Source organism: Zootoca vivipara, chromosome 6, assembly GCF_963506605.1.
Source record: "Zootoca vivipara chromosome 6, rZooViv1.1, whole genome shotgun sequence".
Classification (NCBI taxonomy): domain Eukaryota; kingdom Metazoa; phylum Chordata; class Lepidosauria; order Squamata; family Lacertidae; genus Zootoca; species Zootoca vivipara.
The window spans coordinates 43,545,856-43,567,737 of NC_083281.1; the positions used below are offsets into that span (position 1 = coordinate 43,545,856).

At 45.6% G+C, this 21,882-nt stretch overlaps 1 protein-coding gene across 1 annotated transcript in view; it reads right to left on the reverse strand.

The window, feature by feature from the left end:
• GRIK3 (glutamate ionotropic receptor kainate type subunit 3) overlaps nt 1-21,882 on the reverse strand; it is a 190,085-nt gene that overhangs the window by 63,235 nt on the left and 104,968 nt on the right. The window contains exons 2-3 of the mRNA XM_035118129.2: nt 7,555-7,731; nt 1,988-2,245 (exon numbers count right to left, since the gene is read on the reverse strand). Coding sequence (XP_034974020.2) covers nt 1,988-2,245; nt 7,555-7,731 — 435 coding nt within the window. The remainder of the gene's footprint in view (nt 1-1,987; nt 2,246-7,554; nt 7,732-21,882) is intronic.

The following is a 21,882-nucleotide window of genomic DNA, read 5'->3' on the forward strand; positions in this document are numbered from 1 at the left end:
ACACACACCAAATGGTCATAAGCTGAGGCCACTTTCCCCTGGAATGTGAGGTGTTTACACAGAAGTATCCAAGGGGTTCAGGTGGTAAGCAAACTTGTATGCCATCCCACCTGTGGAGTCTCCCCTGACACGAAGGCCTGCTTTTTGGTGTTTTCACATTGCTGGCATACAGAGTATACTCTTCGTAGTGGCCTCAACAACTCAGCCATTTGAATTATCTCTTTGGAGTTTAAAATCCCTTTAGGTAACCTTGAAACATCTCAAGCTCATAGGAGCATCCTCTGGATTCGGCATGAGCGCCACACATCTCATGGTGGAAAATCTCTCTGTGCACACAGAGCCACAGTCAGCCACCTTCTCAAGGTCAAGTGGAATTGAAACTTTTGACAAATTGACTTCTTAGGGGTAATTAATTCCATTATGGAAAAGCATTGGCCTGCTGCTTGCAATTATGATATTGCAGGAGCCAGAAACCCTCTGCCTTAAAAAAAAAACAAGACAAACCAACAAAATACTTTCCAACTGACGTAACGCGTCACTCTGGATGGGGAGACTGAATTGAAACACATGCATATTCAGAGCTGTGTGCTTGTGTCTCTAACACAAGGAAGGGAGGGTGTCCTTGTGAGTGTGAATGAGCAGCATATAACTTAGGAGGCGGCCATTCTGAGTTGTAAGGGTGCCCTGATTATACTCTTCCCAGAGATATTTGTGTTGTGTTAATTGAGCAGGTATTCACTGAGGGTAACACTCGATGCTTTGCACACATAATTTATTAATTTATTTTAGTATATTTCTGGGCCGCCTTTCCAGATAATGCCCATCCAAGGTGGACTGAGACAATAAAGACTATAAAAAGAGGAAATTGGCAAGGCAAAAGCTGAAGCCATTAGATGCCACCAAAAATAAGAGCCAAGAAAGTATACTTAGCAGCCAATAAAACAAGCTGCAGTAACCACGGGTTCCAGCCCAGTTGAGGTATCTAGTTCAATCCAAGCACATCTATCTAAAAGATTTCAGCTCCCGGGAATGGAAAACTATGTTGCCTGGGACCTATGTTGCCTGGGACCTATGTTGCTTGGGACCTTTCCATTCCCGGGAATGGAAAACTATGTTGCCTGGGACCTTGGAAAGTGACCGTCAGGCAGCCCAGACAAAATGGGGCTAGAAAGACTAGCAGCCTGGCTTCGATTAGGGCTTCTTCATATACACATTTGGAAAGATGGCGTATGATAAGCCATTTTCCCAAGAGAGACAGGCCACAGGAAGAGTGCGGGGTGTGGGACATATTTTTTTGACCAGAGAATGATAGAGTGCATGGAAAAAAGAGGGAAAAAACCCGGATAGTCCTATCAGGAGCCAAACAGCTCATTTGTGATTGTCAAGACTTCACAGGCTAGACTGCACATCCTTTGGTGAGGTTCTGTATCAGCCTCTTCCCAAACATGGTGTCCTCTCAAGATGTTTTGGACTGTAGCATGGCCATAATGGCTGGAGACGAAGGGGGCTGTAATTCAACAGATCTGGAGGGCATCAGGTTGGGGAAGGCTGCTCTAAATTCTGCAGCCTACAGCAGTTTGTGAAGACTTGGATTTATGAAGGAAGTTTTTGGTGAAAGTTTTTTTTTTCTTTGCTGGCTTCAAATTTTTGATGCCTGCTTTGGAATTTTATTTTTATGCTTTGATTGTTGTGACTGGTTTCAATTAGGTGGTTCTTTGTTTTTATATGGTTTGCTATCTGATTGGTTAGCTGTGGTGAGCAAGGTGAGGGAAATAAAATGACATTCTGACCACTCTGAAGTGACTTAGAAAATGTCTGAAGATGAATAACTGGGTCAATTTTCCATTTTCATGTCGATGCCTCCCAACGTATGATAACTCCCATGTTTCTTGAAGGCCACTGTGTGGTCCAGAGGCTTCTGCAATATAACAAGGGCCTTTTGTCCCCATCAGAGCCAATCCAATGGGCTCCCATTAACCCCACTTACCTGTACTGTCGTCATACACCACAGTGGCTGACCTCCATTTCAGGTACTGTACAAGGTCCAAGATAGCATGGCTGAGAGAGGCATAGTCCGGGTAAAGGTTGACATAGAAAGTGTCTTTGTTATCCAAAGGGTGATGCTTCCACCGCAGCTGGATGTGGGGGACCTCCAATGCGTTGCAAATGGACTGGACGGCGTTGGTGCAGGAACCCTGGGAAGGCCCAAATATTGCTACAACACCAAGCGCCAGCTGGTCACAGGCTGGAATGGAAAGGCACTGAGTCCATCAGTCACACCAAGACAAAAAGGGAGAAACAACCAGAGGAGGATCAAGAAAGACGCTGGCCCGAGTCAAAGGCCAATTTGCACGACTAGGCAGCTTGCAAGATTAAGAATCTGGGTTTTCATCATGCAATGCAGTGCCAGGAGATTGCCTCCCTAATTCACTGAGCCAGCAAATCAGCCCACCTGAGGATCTTATTATTCATTCCACCACAGACCATGAATGCTTCTGTCAAAGGCTATGCCTCCCTCCCACATGCTAATGGGCTGAGCCACAGAAAGGCACATACCTCACTTGTAATGTATTGTAATGTGCGAAGCAGCCCTGATCAGTCATATTTAATCAGTCTCACTGAAATGTGTGCTCTAGGATATTTTTTGGGGAAAACAGCATGCACAACCCTCCCACCTAGCCTGTTTTTGTGGAGGGCTCATCCTCAAGGCGAGACGAAGCCCTTCATTTAGCAGATTAGGAGAGTGTTTTGCTTAATCACCCTTTCGCCAGGGAAAAGATGCTTGCTTATGACTGGTGGGGGAAGGAAGCCAACAGAATATATTTCATCTCTTGTTAGACAGAGAATTTCACTGACAAGACAAGACAAAACTGAGTCATTCGACTGGTGCTGGATTTAGCAGCCCATGTAGTATGTGGGATTTCCACCCTACATGAGCCGTTTCAGGCTTTTGCCTGGAAACACAAGGGTTAAAAGCATGCAGAGGAGTAGGAGGGTTTATGGAAGCTGCATGTCCTGTATGTGGGAGGTTTATGAGGGTTACTGATTGCATGAAGGCTTCTATGCACTTTCAGTCAAGCATGCTGTGAAGTCCCCTTTGGACTTTCAGGCAAACACCTGACAGTGGCTATTAAGAAAGGCAGAACTGAAGACCTGAACCTCTCCATTGGGGTAATGCATTTTGCATTTGCATTGCCCTTATTGCATTTATATCTTACTTTTTTCTCCTAGGAGCTCAAGGTGGTGCACATGGTTCTCCCCCTCTTCATTTAATCCCCACCACAACTCTGTGAGGCAGGCTGAGCTGAGAGTGCGTGACTGGCCCAAGGCCACACCCAGTGAGTTTCATGACTGAGCCAAGGTTTGAAGGCTGGTCTCCCAGGTCCTAGCCTGACACTCTAACCACCTCCCCAAACACTCTGATGCAGACAACCAGTTCAACCCTTGAGCATACAAATCCCCCTTCATCTTTCCAGTGATTTGACATGCTGTGCATGAATCTTCATAAAAGCTCCACATGAAGCTCACATGTCAGTCCCAAGATAATAATGAAGAAGGGAGAGTCTAAGGAAACTTCAGTGGCAAAAAGTATAGACGATGCCTGCCTCTTGTGGAGCAATGTTGTTCTCTTGTCCCAGAAGGGCTTGTATTACCTTCAGCAGAGATCCAAACAGAGAGCCATGATCATAGGGTTACAAATTCTCTTTTGGATCCCACCCTCTCAAAGCCTAGATCTACATGGGGCTGTGCATGAAGACGACGCAGAAACTTCAGTTGGTTAAAAATGTAGCAGTCAGGTTTGTGGCTGGTGTTCCATTTAGAATCTCATATAACCTCTGTTTTAAAATTAGTTGCCAGTTTGTTTCCAGGCCCAATTCAAGCTGTCCCAAATGACTCAGGCCCCAACTATCTGAACGACCACCTCCTTCCCTTCAGATCCTCTCAGGTGCTTAGATCAACAAAGGGGGCCCTCTTGGTAGTTTCTCCACCTTCTGAGGCTCAGGGTGGGGTGGGCCAAGAGCGGGCCTTCTCTGTGGTGGCCCCTAAGCTGTGGAACTCCCTCTGCACAGAGGTGTCTGACACCTTCATTGTACAGCTTTTGGAGAATGCACCTTTTTAGCCTGGCCTATAACACTCCAGGTACATCTTGTAGGACCCACCTTATTTTTATGGTTGGAAGTTGTTTCAAATTGTGTTTAATAGTGTGTTTTAATGTTGTAACCCACCCTGGGACCTTAGGGTGAAGAGAAGGCAATAAATAAATAAAAGAAGTAATAGTAGTAACAACAACAACAACAACAACAACAACAACAACAACAACAACAACAACAACAGATCCCCGCTTCCTCATTAGAAAACCACAGTTGTTACTAGATAATCAGTTGCCCCACTGGATCTCCTGGGATATGCAGCGGGGAGCCTCTCAATAAAGGAGGAGCAGAATGATGCACTTCTGCTCTCATAAGAACACAGTGGATGCATCCTAAGGGTCTCCCCACCCCATTCACAGTTCTTGCTGACATAGTAAACTATGGCATTTACAACAAGCTCTACTGGAAGAGCAACACATATTTTCAGCTAGGCCCATAAATTTTCAGGCTGCCATGTGCAAAAGTAATTTTAAGGCACTGAAACACAAAGGAGCAGCCAAAAGAAGCTCTTTTTCTCATGAGAGAATTTAGGGCGAGTACTTTTGTTCAGAGAGGTCAAGTTTGGAACTGGGGGAAGAAAACAAGCCAGGTTGAAATGTTGACTCAGCCCTGGTCTGACTGGAGAGACTTGGCAAAGCCCCTATTTTCCAGCCTCAGTTTCTCAAGCCTGGAAAACAGAAACAAAGTTGACAAGAACGAGACATTTGAAAATGTGGTGACCCACAATAAAGTAAACTCCAGTATAAACTTCTCTCTCTCTCTCTCTCTCTCTCTCTCTCTCTCTCTCTCTCACACACACACACACACACACGCAGTATATACATGGATGTGTCAACACAAGATTACAAATCCCCATCATTCCTCAAGGTCACTTGTTCTTAGCCACATCACATTGTGAAACAAAAATTAGGAACAAACAAACAACAACAAAAGTGTAACCATGGAAATATTACATGGATTTCTAAGCTGGAAGTTAAATTTCCCCATTTGAAATGTGAGTAATGTAGCCTGGCAAATAAGCCAATTAATGTGTGGGAGATGCAGGCAGACCAGCAGACCTGTGGGCTCAAGAATTGCCTTCTTTTTCTCACTTTCCATGAAAGACATTTGTTTGTCTGTTATTTCATGATATTTATATACAGTGGTGCTTCGGGTTACAGACGCTTCAGGTTACAGACTCCGCTAATCCAGAAATGGTACCTCAGGTTAAGAACTTTGCTTTAGGATGAGAACAGAAATTGCCTGGCGGCATGGCAGCATCGGGAGGCCCCATTAGCTAAAGTGGTACCTCAGGTCAAGAACAGTTTCAGGTTAAGAACGGACCTCCAGAACGAATTAAGTTCTTAACCAGAGGTACCACTGTACTGGTCAATTATTATTTTTTAACTACTCAATGAGGTTTACAAAAAAAAAAGATCAATAAAATTATTTTCAAAAAGATTAACAATATTTAAGATTTTCAAAAAGTTAACAACAAGAACAAATTAAAACACCTATCAACTTTCTAACCATCTGGGTAGGTTTGCTGAAACAAAACTGTTTTTGGCAGGTGCCGAAAAGAGTAGGTACAGTACAGTGAAGGCCCCTGCTTGATATCAATAGATAGGGATTTCCAAAGTGTAGCAGCTGCCACGCTAAAAGTTCATGTTCTTACAAATGTGGAGCAGGTATTATGTGGCAGCAGTAACAGTGCCATGGAGAAATTCAATGATATTTGGAATCCATTCTTACAAATAGTGTAATAGGTTAAGATCTGGTGAAGTATAATGTTGTTGTTGTTTAGTCGTTTAGTTGTGTCCGACTCTTCGTGACCCCATGGACCAGAGCACACCAGGCACTCCTGTCTTCCACTGCCTCCCGCAGTTTGGTCAGACTCATGTTTGTAGCTTCGAGAACACTGTCCAACCATCTCGTCCTCTGTCGTCCCCTTCTCCTTGTGTCCTCCATCTTTCCAAACATCAGGGTCTTTTCCAGGGAGTCTTCTCTTCTCATGAGGTGGCCAAAGTATTGGAGCCTCAGCTTCAGGATCTGTCCTTCCAGTGAGCACTCAGGGCTGATTTCCTTCAGAATGGATATGTTTTATCTTCTTGCAGTCCACGGGACTCTCAAGAGTCTCCTCCAGCACCATACAATAACAACCTTGTAAAATATACAGTTTTGGGGGTACCCCCCTTTGTTTTCCCTTCTGCACAGGTTCTGTTTCTCTCTTTCTGTTTCATTTGTGTCTCACCACGTTTGGTGCACCTATGGTTATGTACTTTTTGAACTTTCAATAAAGATGTTACCAAAAAAGAAAAAGAAGCCATATTCATGATCCATCAATTAAACGCAAGGGAAATGTGTGTGTGTGTGTGTGTGTTTTAAAAAACCTTATCCTTATTTACTTGTCACATTCCATTAGCTTCATCTCTAGATGGAATCACATAAGATTTTATTTTTTATTTTTAAAAAAACTTTAATTAGCTTTGGGTTATTGGGTGTTTAGTCGCTTGGACAGAGGATAGCAAGCAAGGCTTTCTGTGGCACCAGGACTTCTTGGCACCAGGCTCAATTCCTGTGGAGATCTCATTCAGCAATAATGCAGAACTAACACAAAGAAAGCTCATACCAAAATAAAAAACTTCGTTGGTCTTTAAGGTGAAGCTGGAAGGAATTTTTTTATTTTGCTTTAACACAAAGAAGAGTGGCATGTTGGTGACCACTTTTGCTGGAAATTGATGATGGCGGCAATCACTGGCAGAGTTTCTCTCTTGCTGTACAACCCATCAACTGTGTCTGGCACTCTTACAAGGGCAGCCCCCAGCCCCTCTACCTACTTCCCTCCTGTCAACAGGCCAAATCATAGAATTGTAGGGTTGGAAGGGACACAAAGGGTCATCTAGTCAATCCTGCCTCCCATCTCTAGACCTGCATTCAACTTCCTCTTTGGTTTTCTCCATTCTTCAACACCATGTTGCCATCATCTATTCTTCTGCCTGTGGTGTAGTTGTTAGAGTGTCAGACTAGGACATGGGAGAACAGGGTTCAAATCCCCACACAGCCCATGAAGATCACTGGGTGTGATATTGGGCCAGTCACTACCTCTCAGTCTAACCGACCTCACTCTCTGCTAACATGAATTCAAGAAATGATTGCCCCAAGGGTGGCATCCATGTATCTCCCACAGAAAGCTAAACCCTGTACGTTCTTCATGGGTTTCATAACACACCAGACCCACTGAGAAAGGGCAGCAGAAATGGGATTAGGTCATCATCAGCTCTTAGGACATCTCAAAGAGCCCAATGACTCCCAAGTTCAGCCACAACAACCAAGCACACCAACCTCTAAAAGTTCTTGTCTGTGAAGTCCTTCACTGGACAGGACCCAAAAACTATGGAGGAAGAGATACATGTTCCATACTCACCTTTCTTCGTGGCTTCAAAGCTATCATGGAAGCTTATCCTCTGGATATCATAGGTTAAGGTTGTGTTGGGTAGCAGTGTTCTATTCCTATTGATAATGTTTGCTGAGAATCGGAAGGCTTGCTCCTCCGCATTCATTATCTGGGCATTTGGGCCGTCTGTATATTCAAAGATTCCTCCTGCAAGGAAAGAACAGAATGTCATCACTGTCCAGGTCAAGGCTGCTCAGTATCAAGACTCCAGTTGCTCCTCTCAGCCCTGCTTCACAGAGGCACACTAGGGTTTGAGGCATTAAGCACACCTGTGTGCCAGGGAGGCACAACCAGTCATGTGCATTATGTGCCCCAGATACATGTCTATTACATATCTGGCGTTGTGCATCTTTGCTTTGCTTGTTCCATGTTGACCATGGGAAACATCAATGTGCCTTTAGCCATATTGTCACAGGGTGTGTGAAATGACTCTGCAAAGGTACACATTTCTGTGTTATCTCGCATTCCTGGAGTAAGATGGCACATCTTTGCAAGAGCATAGCAACTTCTTCCCTCAATCTGAATGTAGTAAATGTTTGTGAATTGTGGGTGTCAGCGTCAGGTGGAAGGGAGGGAGGTGAGACACATGACTGGGTACAGATTGGGAATTCTGATTGGCCAGTCAAGCCAAGACTCAGCCTAAATTATAGCTCTCTTTGGGCATTGAATGGATGGAAACAAGGCACTATTTGATATGGTATTTAAGCTACATATAGGCTGCCAACAGCAAAGTATGGGATACGTAATTGGTTAGCTATTTTAATTGTGTGAAATTCAGTTTTGCATCTCTCCCACCAAGTCCTGCAATGTTTTCCATTTAGAGGCAACTGGGATTCTGGTCAGCATCCATGTCAAGAATTCCTGAGATGAAACTTTTCAATTGATTGTCCCATAGATTTAGTAAACAAAGTTGTGGCGAAGTTAGAATTGGATGTTTGAAGTGTGCAGTGTCATCTATGTAGGATTCTACTTCATTAGCACTCCTCCATCTCCACACATTAAAGGCGAGTCTCTACTCTCCCCGTTTAACATATAAATCCCTTATGTGTTTGGTTCATCATTAGGTTTAAACACCAACCTTCCTCATCTCTCACACCAGTTTAAGAGTAAAATATCAGAGTACAAGCTCCCAGTTCCACTGGATCAGACAAAAGGCCGTTCATGGAAATGGGAATTTTGGACTTTATCCTGAGTGGCATCCACAACCAGCTGCAAGATACTAGTCCAACTGGGACAACAGCCACAGTGTTTTCAAATTCAGTAAACTGTATCTATTGTTCCTGACTGCACTAATTCCTTGCAGCAGGTTGTGGACATCACTCAGGGTTAACTTTAGGGTAGTGCCCCTTCTACTCAGTTCCATGCACAACTGCTCCATCTAGAAATTTAAGATTTTACAACTATCCAACTTTTCAAAACAAACATATTTCTTCTGAAATAGAATGTTCATGAAGATTCTGTAGCACCCAACAGTTCAGCATATGACTTGGGCTGTTGATGAGCAAGTTAGCCAACATAAATCGATTTTTCTTTCCTCCCAGAGTCCTCAAGTTCTTCCCTAGTTTTAGACACCAGGTTGTCTCTGCCCTCCTCTTTTCTGCCTGCTCTCCTCAGATTTGCCTCTGAGTTCAGACAAGCAGAAACTTCATTCTGAGCCAACTTAGAGGAACAGTCTGGGTTGCTGGAATGCACACACCATAGAAGGCCTGCTTTTTGCTGTTCAGAAGTTGTTAATGCCATTATCTCTCCCCAAAGGCAGAGCAGTTCATGTCACAGCATTGCAAAGCTTTTTCTTTCTTTCTTGGCTCTGCATTTTCAAGGCTTGTCCTCTATTCCCCACTGACAACCTCTCCAACTGAAGCACCAGAACCCAGGCGGAAATCATGTAATTGTATCTCCTTGTTTCAGAGACGTGGGGAGGGGGAATCTCATGCCTTGCTTCCTTTCCTCCTTTCCCCCTCCTTGCTCTCCTGTGAAACAGTGGTGAGGGACCTCAACCAGGCACTCTCTGATTAACAAGCAACTCAAAATAATTAATGGATGAATGAAATACGCAGATGCAGCCAGTAACAGATGGATCTCCCGATTCATTATGCCAGCTTCCCTTTCCAGTGTCAGGAGAGCTTGTCTGTTGCTGTTTCTTAACACGGCTGGATCCTTTGCAGTTCTCCAGGCACTTAATTATATTTTATTGATTTGAATGCTAGCCTGCCCTTTGCCAAGAAAATCCATGGGAGAGTTATCTCCTTTTTTATCTTCACAACAGCCCTGCGAGGAAAAGGAGGCTGAGGAAGCAGGGCTGGCTCAAGTTCATCCTGGGTGCTTGATGGCTGAGTGGGGATGGGGATGAGAGTCCTCCCAGTGGGAGTCCAAAGGAAGTTGCACCCAGCAATTAAATCTCCATTCTTGCCATCAAGGTGACCGAATTCTACACTAAGGAGAGTCTCTGAAATCTGCAATTTCAGAGCAATTTTGTATCTGTTTGTTTTGCTTTTGCCTGATGGTCAGGTGGGAGGGACACACACAAGAAAAGCCACAGAGAATACAGAAGCACCATTATGCATTTATCATCATTGAAGGTCCCCACCCCACCCCCACCCACAAGAGCTTCCCAAATGTCACCTGGCACTAGTTATGCATTTTTCAAGCTGATCGCTGCAGCTATAAAAGCTGGGAAATGTACTTTTAAGAATGCCGGCAGAGGATTTGCTTATTTATCTTAGTACTTTAAAAAGTCAAAGAACGGTCAATCAGAAGACTCACAAAGATGTGTCCATAATAAAACTATCAATAAAAGCACAGGTAAAAAACAGCAAAACCTTTAAGACAAATATAGGTAACTAAACTATATCTTTGGGTAAGGTTGCTAAAATAAATAGGTTTTCAGCAGTTGTCCCATGAGAACCTAAGAACAGTTTGCTGGATCTGGCCAATGGCCCATCTAGTCAAGCATCCCATTCTCACAGTGGCCACCCAGATGCCCCAAAGGGAAGCCAGCAAGCAGGATGCGAGCATAAGAGGCCCCTCCTCTCCTTTTGCAATTTCCAGCAACTGGAATTCAGAGACATTGCTGCCTCCAAACATGGAAGCAGAACATAGCTTCTACCATAGCCAGTGTGGCCACCAAAGCCTTCTCCTCCATTAATCTGTCCTCTTTTAAAGCCATCTAGCTTGAGGGCCATCACTACCTCCTGTGAGAGTTAGTGCCATAGTTCAACTCTGCATTAGGAAAGGACGTTCTTTTATCCATCCCGAAACTTCCAACATTCAGCTTCATTGGATGTCTGCAAGTTCTAGCATTATGAGAGCCAGATAAAAACTTTTATCCGCCCTCTCTCCATGCGATCCATGATTTTATAAACTTCTATTTTGTTGCCTCTTACTTGCCCTTTCTCTAAACTAACTCCTCCCCAAAGCAATTTATCAAGGGAGGGGCCTGCCAGAACCTGACCAGCAGAGGCGCCATGCCCCCACCCTGTGAGCCCTATGTCAACCTGCTTCAAACATGTGACTGGCTGGAAGTCTTGTTCATACCCTGACCACTCCCCACCACCAGCTCCTGTCACTCGAGCCTGTCGTGAAACAGTCAGACAAACTGCAGAGTCTGATAAAACCACTCTTAGCAGCTAGAACACTCAAAGGGAACATTCTCCTCCTCCTCCTCAATTAATTGCATTGCAATGCGAACAGGTCGAGCAAAATGATGCAAGATGGTGTCAATAGCCTCTACTGGCTCAGTCCTTCTTGATGTTCTCAAGAATGGAGGATAAAAGAGTACTGCAACCCTGTGAGATAGCTGAGAGTTGCAGTTGCCTAAATTCGCTCAGCTTGCTTTGTGGTCCAGCACTCTAACTACTGCATCACACTGGCCCATTTGTTTTCAAATAAGGAGAGAAGTGGCTCTGGTGTCCCTCAACATCCAGAAAGCCCTCAAGTTCCTTAGGAGTTCTTGCTTGCATGTTTTGCTGTAACTCTGAGATAGTTTGTTATATTCTTTTAATATGTGGATGGCTGCCAGTTACTGCTGGTTGTCCTTGTGCAAAAATAGTGGCATAGATTTAAAACAAATAAATAGATACTGCAATGCTCTGAATTCCACATCTGAGGGGGAGGATCATTCTGGGGCCAATCTAAGGTGGCACTCAGCTCTGCTAGCAATGAGCTCTGCTAGCTTTTCCCCACCCCCAGTACCCTCTGAGATGACTCCCATCATCTTCCCCATGAAGTATTTATGAAATGACAACTCTTTTCCATCACAGCAGCACTCTGACTCCAACTTGAGGGGATCAATTATTCAAAATAATACAGTCAAAGAGGACCTTCTCGTTTGAGCGCTACATTAGGAAGAGACCAGAGCCCTTGCCAAGCATCCTCCAGCAACAGAAACACTTAATGTGGAGAGACAGGGGAGCATCTGCTCCTTCTGCCCAGCACGAGCTGAGACAGGGGAAGGTGGCAGCTCCAAGTGGAAGACAGAGCAGGGAGCTGCTCCCCCACAGTTAAATGGGGTTGTGGGGCAGATATCTGGGCTGTCCCACTCCCTCTCCATCCTTCATGCAGCACCTGGGACCAGCTGAAGCAGCCTAGCTATAAGTGCCACCCTTTCCCCGCCAAATGCCATGCAGAGATTTGCTCTGCCTTTCGTATCACATTGAAGTGACAGCCAGCTTTATGTCGCTTTGGTTAATAAACGGAGGATATTGTGTCGCTCTCAGGCTGCTCCCTTTCAAGAGAAGATTTTCTGTTTCCTGTCCTGCTTTCTTATTCGATACAATACAGCAGCTTTGGGATTGGGATTACATTTGCACTTGATCCGAAATAAATTAGCACTCCAGGCATCCATTTGGACATAATAAGCTTTTCTTCCAAGGAAGGCGATACAACTGGGATTGGGGGGCTGGACAAGACGGCAGCTGGGAGCCCCAGATTAGGCAGAAAGGCTGCAAACACAAGCCGACAAAGCAAATCTCCCCTGCTGCATCCAGGGGGCTGCAGAAAACCTGGAAAGTGACACCATTGCATTCAAGCAGCCCATTCTGAGGGTGGCTTTGAAAGGGATTTAGAAAAATCCATAGAGAGGGCTAGTCACTGGCTACTCACCATGATCAAGGCCGCCTTACCCATTAGGGTTAGTGGTGCCCTGCACCACAGAGCCCGCCCATCAGGAGCGCCCAGCAGCGGGAGTTCAGGACCAACTGGGAACAGCTGTGAGGGCATGCTGGGCAGCGGCAGCTCTTCCTATGGCCAGCCGCACTCTCTCACTTCCTGCCTGGAAGAGGAGGCAGCGGTGCACAAAGCTATGCAGCGCCCTTCTCCCTCCTGCCCGTCCCGTGGCAGTAGCAGGAGCGCTGAGGAAGCCCACGTGGCAAGCGAGCCTCAAGCTGCCCAGCGCAGGGGGCGGGGAGGGGACGCCGAGAACATTAGCCCCTGCCCCTTCTGCACCATGGCGCTGGATATGCTTAAGACGGCCCTGGCCATGATGGCTATGTGCTGCCTCCACTGTCAGAGGCAGTGGGCCTTTCTGAACACTAGCTGCTGGGAGCCATAAATGAGATGAGTGTTCTTGCGCTCATGTCCTGCTTGCAGGCTTCCCAGAGGCTCTAGGTAGACCCCCGGTGGCGCGGTGCAGGGGTGGAAACCATGCTGTGCCCTGCTGGCTGGCCACTGTGAGAACAGGATGCTGGCCTAGATGGACCTCTGATCTGATCCAACAGGGCTTCTCTCAACTCTGAGCATCTCCTGGGCTCAGTGTCAGAGGCCTCGCAAGTAGAAAGTCCCAGATTCGATCCACGGCAGCTCCAAGTAGGCTTGGGAGAGCATACCCTCCAATACTTCTCTGATTCTCTATTCAATGATGATGATGTTGATGATTGCTATGTATACCCTGCCCATCTGACTGGGTTGCCCCAGAGACTCTGGGCAGCTTCCAACATATATAAAAACACAATAAAACATTAAACACTAAAACACTCCCATATAGAGGGCTGCCTTCAGATGGCTCAGGGGTCGGATAACTCCATACCCTCCAACATTTCTCCAATGAAAGTAGGAACATCCTACCAAACCTTCCAACATTTCCCCGAAGAAAAGAGGGACACCATAAGGAAAAGTGGGGCATTCTAGGATCAAATCAGAAACCGGGATGGCTTCTGTAAATCCGGGACTGTCCCTGGAAAACAGGGATCCTTGGAGGGTCTGAAAGAGGCTCCTTTCTGAAATCCTGGGGAGCTGCTACCAGTCATTGTACACAATATTGAGCTAAGTAGGCCAATGGTCTGACTCGGTATAATACAGTTTCTCACTTGCCATAGCTCAATAGACAATTTGAATGCCTGATCCACTGCTGAGATTTATCAATAAGGGAGTCACCTCTGTTCCATGACTTGGCAAGGGTCAGCTACTGTTCTGTATGGCATGCTATATAAGGGCAGACTGCAAAAACTCTAGAATGATTAATTGAAAAACGCGACCCTGCCTCTATGCTATAATAGGAGACCTTTCATATCCCATTTTGTTCAGCTCTGTTGCTACAGTTCCTTTGTGCTGGAATCCAGATGCGCATTGCCTGCCGTGGTTCATGCGCCCATCCTCGGCTCACAGGATGGAGCAACTCAGTGGCACCTGCATGCAAATTCCGGGGTTGCTGCCACTGCAGCACCCGACTCCTTCTGGGTGACAGCTGCGCACACCCACCCACACCTCCATGCAAGTTCTTTGCAGTCATTAAAGAGCCTAATCACTAACTTGGAGCAGTTGATTAATGCATAATCTTAATCATGATTACACAGTGTAATTGGCGTTAATTTGGAGAGTCAGTTAATTATGAAAATAATTGTCGCAGCTTCTCTGTTTTAATAAAATGGAAGAACTGTGCCTGAGTTATAAATTAAACAAGGAATGTAGCCACTCCAAGGTTTCGGGAAATCTCCTTCCAGGTTCTTGTTGTTTCTAAGGAAGGCACATTTTTGAAAGAGAGCACCAGTAGAAGCAGGAGACAAGCCCTTGATATCTCACACACACACACACACACACACACACACACACACTTGTAGTTTCTGGAGCTGACATCATGATGGGCCAGAAAGTGATAGACTACAGGCCTGACCTCTGTGGCATATACCACATAGTGCTGTTCTGCAATTCCCATCCATTCCAATCAGGTTTTATTTTGTAGGATTGTGTTCTGTGGGTAACACATCACTGAGATCATATGTAGGAACATTGTTGGTCATTCCCCGAGCTGGCAAGGCTCATTTGACAGTAACAAGAAACTGAGCCTTTAGTGTCATTGCCCAATCCTGTGGAACTCTCTGCCAATGGATTCAGTGGGTGCCTTCTGTGCCAACTTTTAAATGCCTGCTGAAAGATTTTCTATTCAGCCACGCCTATGCAGGCATTTAAGGGTGCAGGCGTTAAGGATACATCTTTCCACAATGGTCAATTGATGTCAGTTTTTAACTTTTTGGTATTGTTTTACTGTATGGTTTTATGGTTTTATTGCTGTAAACCAGGCATCCCCAAACTGCGGCCCTCCAGATGTTTTGGCCTACAACTCCCATGATTCCTAGCTAGCAGAACCAGTGGTCATAGAAGATGGGAATTGTAGTCCAAAACATCTGGAGGGCCGAAGTTTGGGGGTGCCTGCTGTAAACCAACAGAGATTGGGCAGGTGGGATGGTAGGAGGCGTGTCCCACTTTGCCCTCCTGAAATGTTGACAGGTATGTAAAATGTGATGACTGTTTCAAGTGTGATGTTAATTATCGATAAGGATCAGGGCGGAGTATTATAAAACAAAGAACTTTATGTAAACAAGCTTTATTTAACTCCACACTCTCTCTGACCCTCCTGCTCTCGCTCTCTCTACTTTGTGTGCTGAATCACTTCCTGGTAGCTTTCCTCTTAACCTGTGCCTTCCTTCTGCGTCACTAAATTTTTCTCTCCTTGACTGCTGCTCTAACCTTCCTACTTAGTTCCACATCCATTGATACAATGGCCAGCACTTTGAATTGCACTTGGAAGCAGACTGGAATAGAAGTAATACACTCCAAGTGTCACCACCCTCAGCTCTAGGTCTATGTCTGACAGCTCCATGTTGAACAACTAAAGTTTCCCAGTGTTCTTTGAAGGCAGCCAGAGATCAGAGGAACCCAGTCTTCCTTTGTTACAGGAAGACTTGCTTGACAAAGGCCAGATCTATGTCCTACTGCAGGGGTGGTGAGCCACTGGTCCTGGTCCCATTCCAGTGTATAACCCCCTTCTGGCCCATCAGTGCCTCACCCAAGGGCCTTGCCCACCCCCCTGAAGTCCTGAACTGAAGGAAAGTGGCTCCCTCAGGCCTATGTTCTTTTTGCTGCTTAGTCTTCTGAGCAGGGAGCTGCTAAGGGTCCCCCCCCCAGTGAGGAAGGTGGCTCCATCAGAGCACCTGGAAACAGAGGTCCCTGAAGACTTTCCACATGCCTCATCTTGGAAAAGTGAATGTTGCAGAGCAGCCAAGATCTGCCAGAATAAGACTTTGAGTAGCTAGCTCCCTATTGAAAAGACCCAAAAACTTCACTAAGGAGCTCATGGAAAATTGGAGAAAGTTAACTCTGTGGGTGATGGCATCTGCCCAGATAAACTGTGGGGGTCTGCAAAAGAAGTGGAGGCTCCTCCGCTTGCTGCTGTCAAAACCTCCCCACCCACAACAGCCGTAAAAAAGAAGAAGAACAGATATTGGGAAAGGTCTCAAGAAAAAACTATATTCCTGACAGTAACAACCACATTACGATCAGCAGCAGCAGCAGCTTGCAAAGTAGTGAAAGCTGGCAGACAACCCAACGTGCATTGTGTTAATATTTTAAAGTCAAGATTCCCTTTGGTTCATGTTGTGTGAAAAGATTCTTCACACATACGAGGAGAGGGAGGGAGAGAGGGAGGAGGCACTCTGTTTTTGCAAGTTCACAGCAAAGGCAAACATCACAGCATTCACCTTGATTTACTGCTAAAGGCCACCAAAGTGCCCTTAATTTTTTATATATATAGAAAAGGAGAGATATTGCTGGGAAGATGCTTTGAGTGTCATGCAGAGCCACAGGGAACGCCTGCACTGCCATCTTCTAACCCCCTCGCTGCTTTCTCTCTCTCTGCCTCTTCCCTAGCTTCGTTCACCAAGTGTTCAGTCACACCAACCTTCCTACAGAGCTGCCCCTCACAACAAACAGAGGCTGGGCGTTTGCACGCCATGTGAACCAGGCACATCCTTCAAAGCTTCAGTGACAAATTGGCCATGGAAACAATGGGGAAAGTTGCTTTGAAAGAGAAATCTAATATGACCGAGCAGATCTGCCGTCTCTTTCAGCACTCCCACAGAGGAAACACAATGGCCTTCATCAACTGGAACATTCATACTTGGATGTCCCTCCAAAGGGCACTTTTGTCCCTCTCAGTGGCAGTGTGGGTCAAACTGACCTAAGCCAGAGCCCCCACAAAAGCTGTCATTCCTGCCTTACAGCTTCCCTGACTCAGAATCAGCAGTCAGAGCAGAAAAGGCAGCATACACTGAGCTCTTCCTTCCCTCTGCAGGCACCTTTGCCTCCGAGTTTTCATTGTGGGTCATATTGCCCCATGTTTCTGTGAGGGAATATGTGGCAGTGCCCCAAGGTAAGAAGAGCTGGGTTAAGGTGACAGGACCAGCTCCACAGTGGAGACACATTAAAAACCACCAGGTATGGGAAGGACCCAAAGAGTCCTAGTATTGCCTCAAGGCACCAATTCGTAAGTTCAGCAACGGAACTTGAGTGAAGAGACAGGGAAGCAAAGGAGAGGAGGGTATCATGGAAACATAGAATTGTAGAGCTGGAAAGGATCCCAAGGGTCATCTAGTCCAACCCCCTGCAATACAGGAACCACAATTAAAGAATCCCAGAAAATTGTCATCCAACCTCTGCTTTAAAACTTCCATTGAAGGAGAGTCCACCACCTTCTGAGGGTGCCTATTCCATTGTGGAACAGCTCTTACCCCCAGCAAGTTCTTCCTAATATTTAGTCAGAATCTCCTTTCTTGGAATTAGAATCCATTGGTTCAAGTCATCCCCTCTAGAGCAGCAGAAAACAAGCACATTTGCCCATGTGACAACCCTTCAGATATTTGAAGCTGACTATCATATCACCATCCACTCTTCTCTTCTCCAGGCTAAACATACCCAACTCCCTCAACTGTTCCTCATAAGTCTTGGTTTCCAGGCCCTTGGTCATCTTGGTCACCCTCCTCTGCACGTGTTCAAGTGCGCCTGTATCCTTCTGAAACTGTAGTCCCCGGAGCTGGATACAGGACACCATGCAGGTTAGAGCAGTACTAAGACTTCCTTTGATGTGGACACTATACTTCTGTCTTCCACACATTGATGACACTTCAGCCTAAATTCCCATGAGACTTCTCCAACCAATTTCATAGATGTTAAATAGTCAGTGAGTGAAGTCCCTCAGCACTACCTTCTGTGACTAATCACCCAGTAAGAACCAAAGCCACTGTAACACCATGCCTACTAAGCTCAGCCGGGATATCTGGTCCAGAAGGATGCCATCGTCAATGGCATCAAAAAGCCCTGAGAGGTCCAGGGAAACTAAATGGTTACACTCTCCCCCTCACACCCATTCCCTGGTGCAACTGATCCTCCAGGCTACAATTTGGGCTTGATACCAGGCTGGAACAGATCCTAATCATGTATTATCCAGTACTGCATGGAGATCTTCTGGTCATCACTTGTTCTAACACATTGTCCCAAAATTGAGTATTGGGGAATGGACAGTTTTCTCACACCAGAGGATCTAAATTTGGATTCTTTAACATGAGACCAATAACTGACTCATTTAGGACAGTAGAAACTACTTTTCAAAGAAGCATTAAACACTTTTCAAAGAAGCAACACAGCCAACCCCACGCTGGCAGATTTCACAGCCAGGAAGAAAGATCCAGGAGAGAAGTAGGTGGAAGAGTCTTGGCCCTCCGAGATAGGTCAATGTAGGGAAGTTCCCTGAAGGTGGGGTGGGGGGTTAAAACTATGGCTCCACAACAATAGAGCACATTCGCCACACAGCAAAATGTACACCTGGAAATGTCCACTCACAAGGTCTTTAGATCCAGGGCATTCTTTTCAAAAGGCAGCATTTCCTAGGTTAAAGTTCACATTGCCTACTCATGGGACATGATCCTGCTGGCATGCTCCAAAATGAGAAAAACTTGTAAAATGAGTAGTTGATCCAAATTCTGCCCTCAACATTCACAATTCCCAAATTAAGCTTTCTCAGCTGTGATTATGCAGAAGACATCAAAAGAAGGATCAAACATAGCAATCAGCCCTTTCTTTTCTGTCCTGAAGATTGCATTAAACCTCTGGCATCTCTGTTTCTCAGAGTATTTGATAATGTGTTGTTGTTGTTGTTGATGATGATGATGATGATGATGATGATGATCTTATTTCTGGCCACTGGATGAAAACTCATGGCAACACTGCCCAAGTATAGCAATATAATCACAAACAAACACACCATCAACTGGCTGTATGGAAGAAACATTTCTCTTGAAAATCGCCCCTTGTACAGATTGATTGTAAACAAGATGGCTAAATTTAGCACACTCTGCCAAAGACCAAGCTACAAAAAGCAGCTCAATAGCAGAAATGCTACCCTGGCCAGCTCCTTTCATACAAACCTTGGCTCAGCAGATGCCAAAAGCAGAGAAGGAACTGGTTTTCGCAAAACTCAGCTGTCCTGGGCATGAGTCACCCTGCACAGGATCAAATGAATGGGGACCAGCTCTTCCTGCTGTTCATTGGTTACTTGGCAAAGAGCTGGCATGGCATTAATGGCTGAGCAAGAACCAGAATTCAAATCCCCACCCCTGCTATGGAATCTCAATGTGGCCCTCACACCTGCCATTCTTCTCTCCTTCCCCAGTATGATCCCTTCTTCTGCAATGTGTGTCCTACCTCACAGGGCTGCTCTAAGAACTGGAGATATAAAGTTATTGGAAGTGCTGGTGGAAAACCAGGTATTATTATTCAGTTGGAAAATGCTTTATGAATTTAGTTTATTTCCATTGCTCCCATTTTGCAGATGTGGAATGGCAAGGAAGATCAACAAGGCCTTGCTCAGGGCCACATGAATAGATCTAGCAAGTAGAGAAAGACCACGAATAGGAGGTTGCCCTGCCCTTAAAGAGAATAATCAGTGCCACAATGCAAACATCACAACTGACTTGGGGAAAGGCCAAACAATCACTTGATTTATTGTGGCCTGAGGTTCTGAAGGCAACAGCTTTCATCTTTGTCGAAGAAGGCACAGGAGGCAGCAGGGATATAACACATCTGGCTGGAGGTGGAAAGGAGAAATAAGTCAAGTTAATGAGGCGAAGACTAAAGAAAACAAGGAGGCTTCTACCCGCCAACCCCCTAAGAGCTGGGTGAATGAGCACAATCTATGTCCAAAACATTCACTGGAGAATGTTGTGTAGATCCTAACAAATAGCTGGGATACTGAATATTAATACTGTATATAAACAAGTAAATTGATCATTTGGAACAGTGATGTTGTTGAGCTTTGTTTTGCTTTGTGACATGTCCAACCTGTTCTTCCTCCAAAGAGCTTGGAGCCGTTTATGTTGACCCAGTTCTCAGCTTCCAGGACCATAACCATTTAGCATCATGGATGGATGGCCATCTGTCAATGATCATTTCCACGGGGTGGACTAGATGAGCCTTGCAGTTCCTTCCAACTTTACCATTCTATGATCATCAATATAATCTCAGGTCATTTTCTGGGAGAAGTGACCCTGAAATTGGTAGCCAATAAATGCTCTCAGACTGTTGGGGGGGGGGTCCCCTACCACCACAAGGGGCTGACTTTTGCCTTCTGCTTTCTAAATGCACGTGGCATAATAATATGCCTACTGGTGCTACAGTCTACTTTTCACCAGACAGGAGAGAGGGAAGAAGTCAAATTACAGCCTCCAAAGCAGGACACATAATCACAGCTGAATCAGAGGCAGCTGGAAGAGCAAGTAGCCAGCAGATCAAATACCATCCTCAATGAAGACGTCAAGTGGTGAGAGGCAGGCATGGCCCTGGAGAGATTCCAAAGAATCTGCATTTGCTGCTGCACTGAACAAGGTCCAGGGAGCATTTATTTCCTCACCAAGTAAGTTCATTTTAATGAGAGGCATCATGAGGGGCTGGGGTGGGGAGTTTGACAAATTCACATGATGTACCTCCTGGCGAGGCACCCAGAGGGTAAGTCACTAGGCTGTTATCTAGGGTGGGGAAACCCAGGACAGAATGCCTGCTCATTAGCAAACATAAAATTAATACGCTTATTTGATGAATAATTAAGTCAAGAGCAGCTCTACCTCTCCATCCCAGCCAGAGGGTTGAATCCTCCCCAATCTTTTGTCTTCCTCCTCCAAGGAATTATCATATCATGAAAGAGACTGGTTATTTGTCAAAATATGCAAAGGGCTATGGAAGGGTGGGGGAGAGGAGCTCACTCATCAAATATTAACTGTACGCTCCATTTTATTATGCCTGCCTCCTTGTATTTTAAATATCAATTGGCAGGCAGGTTAAGCACTTATTCACATCCTCTGTTGGATTTCAAAAGCAGGCTAATTGCTCCCTGGAGTGCCTCAATCAGCAAATGAGCGAAGGCGCTGATTAGAACCAGCTCCCCTCTGGAAGGGATTGACCCCCAAAACTGTGGCAAGCACTTTGGAAAGTTTTACCGGGGGGGGGGGGTGGTTGTTAGGGGTAGATGGTCCCTACACCCATTGCTCCACCCCTATCTATAGCTTCACATCTCAAGCTGATTCCCAGTGTTAGGAAGGGATCATAATTATCCTCCCCAACACACAAACACGAGATCCCTGCTCTGCATTAATTAATCTGAATGAATCTTCTGGCTCCACATTTACAAACATTCACTTGCTATCAATAACATTAGCCATAAACAGGACCTGAAAGTGTGTCTGTGTGGTGTTGGAAGTGGGATCCACACCTGCTATCTCAGGCTTGGATTTGACACTGATCTGTGTTACGTACTGTACTTAAATGTCCCAAGACATATTTCAGTACAACCCAAACTTGATGTAGCCACTGCCCTCTCCCTATCAGGCCCATATTGTGCCTCTCCCTTTTGCCCCCACTCCCTGGCTCCAAGACTTCCCTGATGGCTCCTTCTGTGGATTGCTCTTCCCTGTCCCACTAGTCTGAGTCAGGCTCAAAAACTCCCTCCTTCCCAGTGTCACTCCCTGGTGCTTCCTGGGCAAC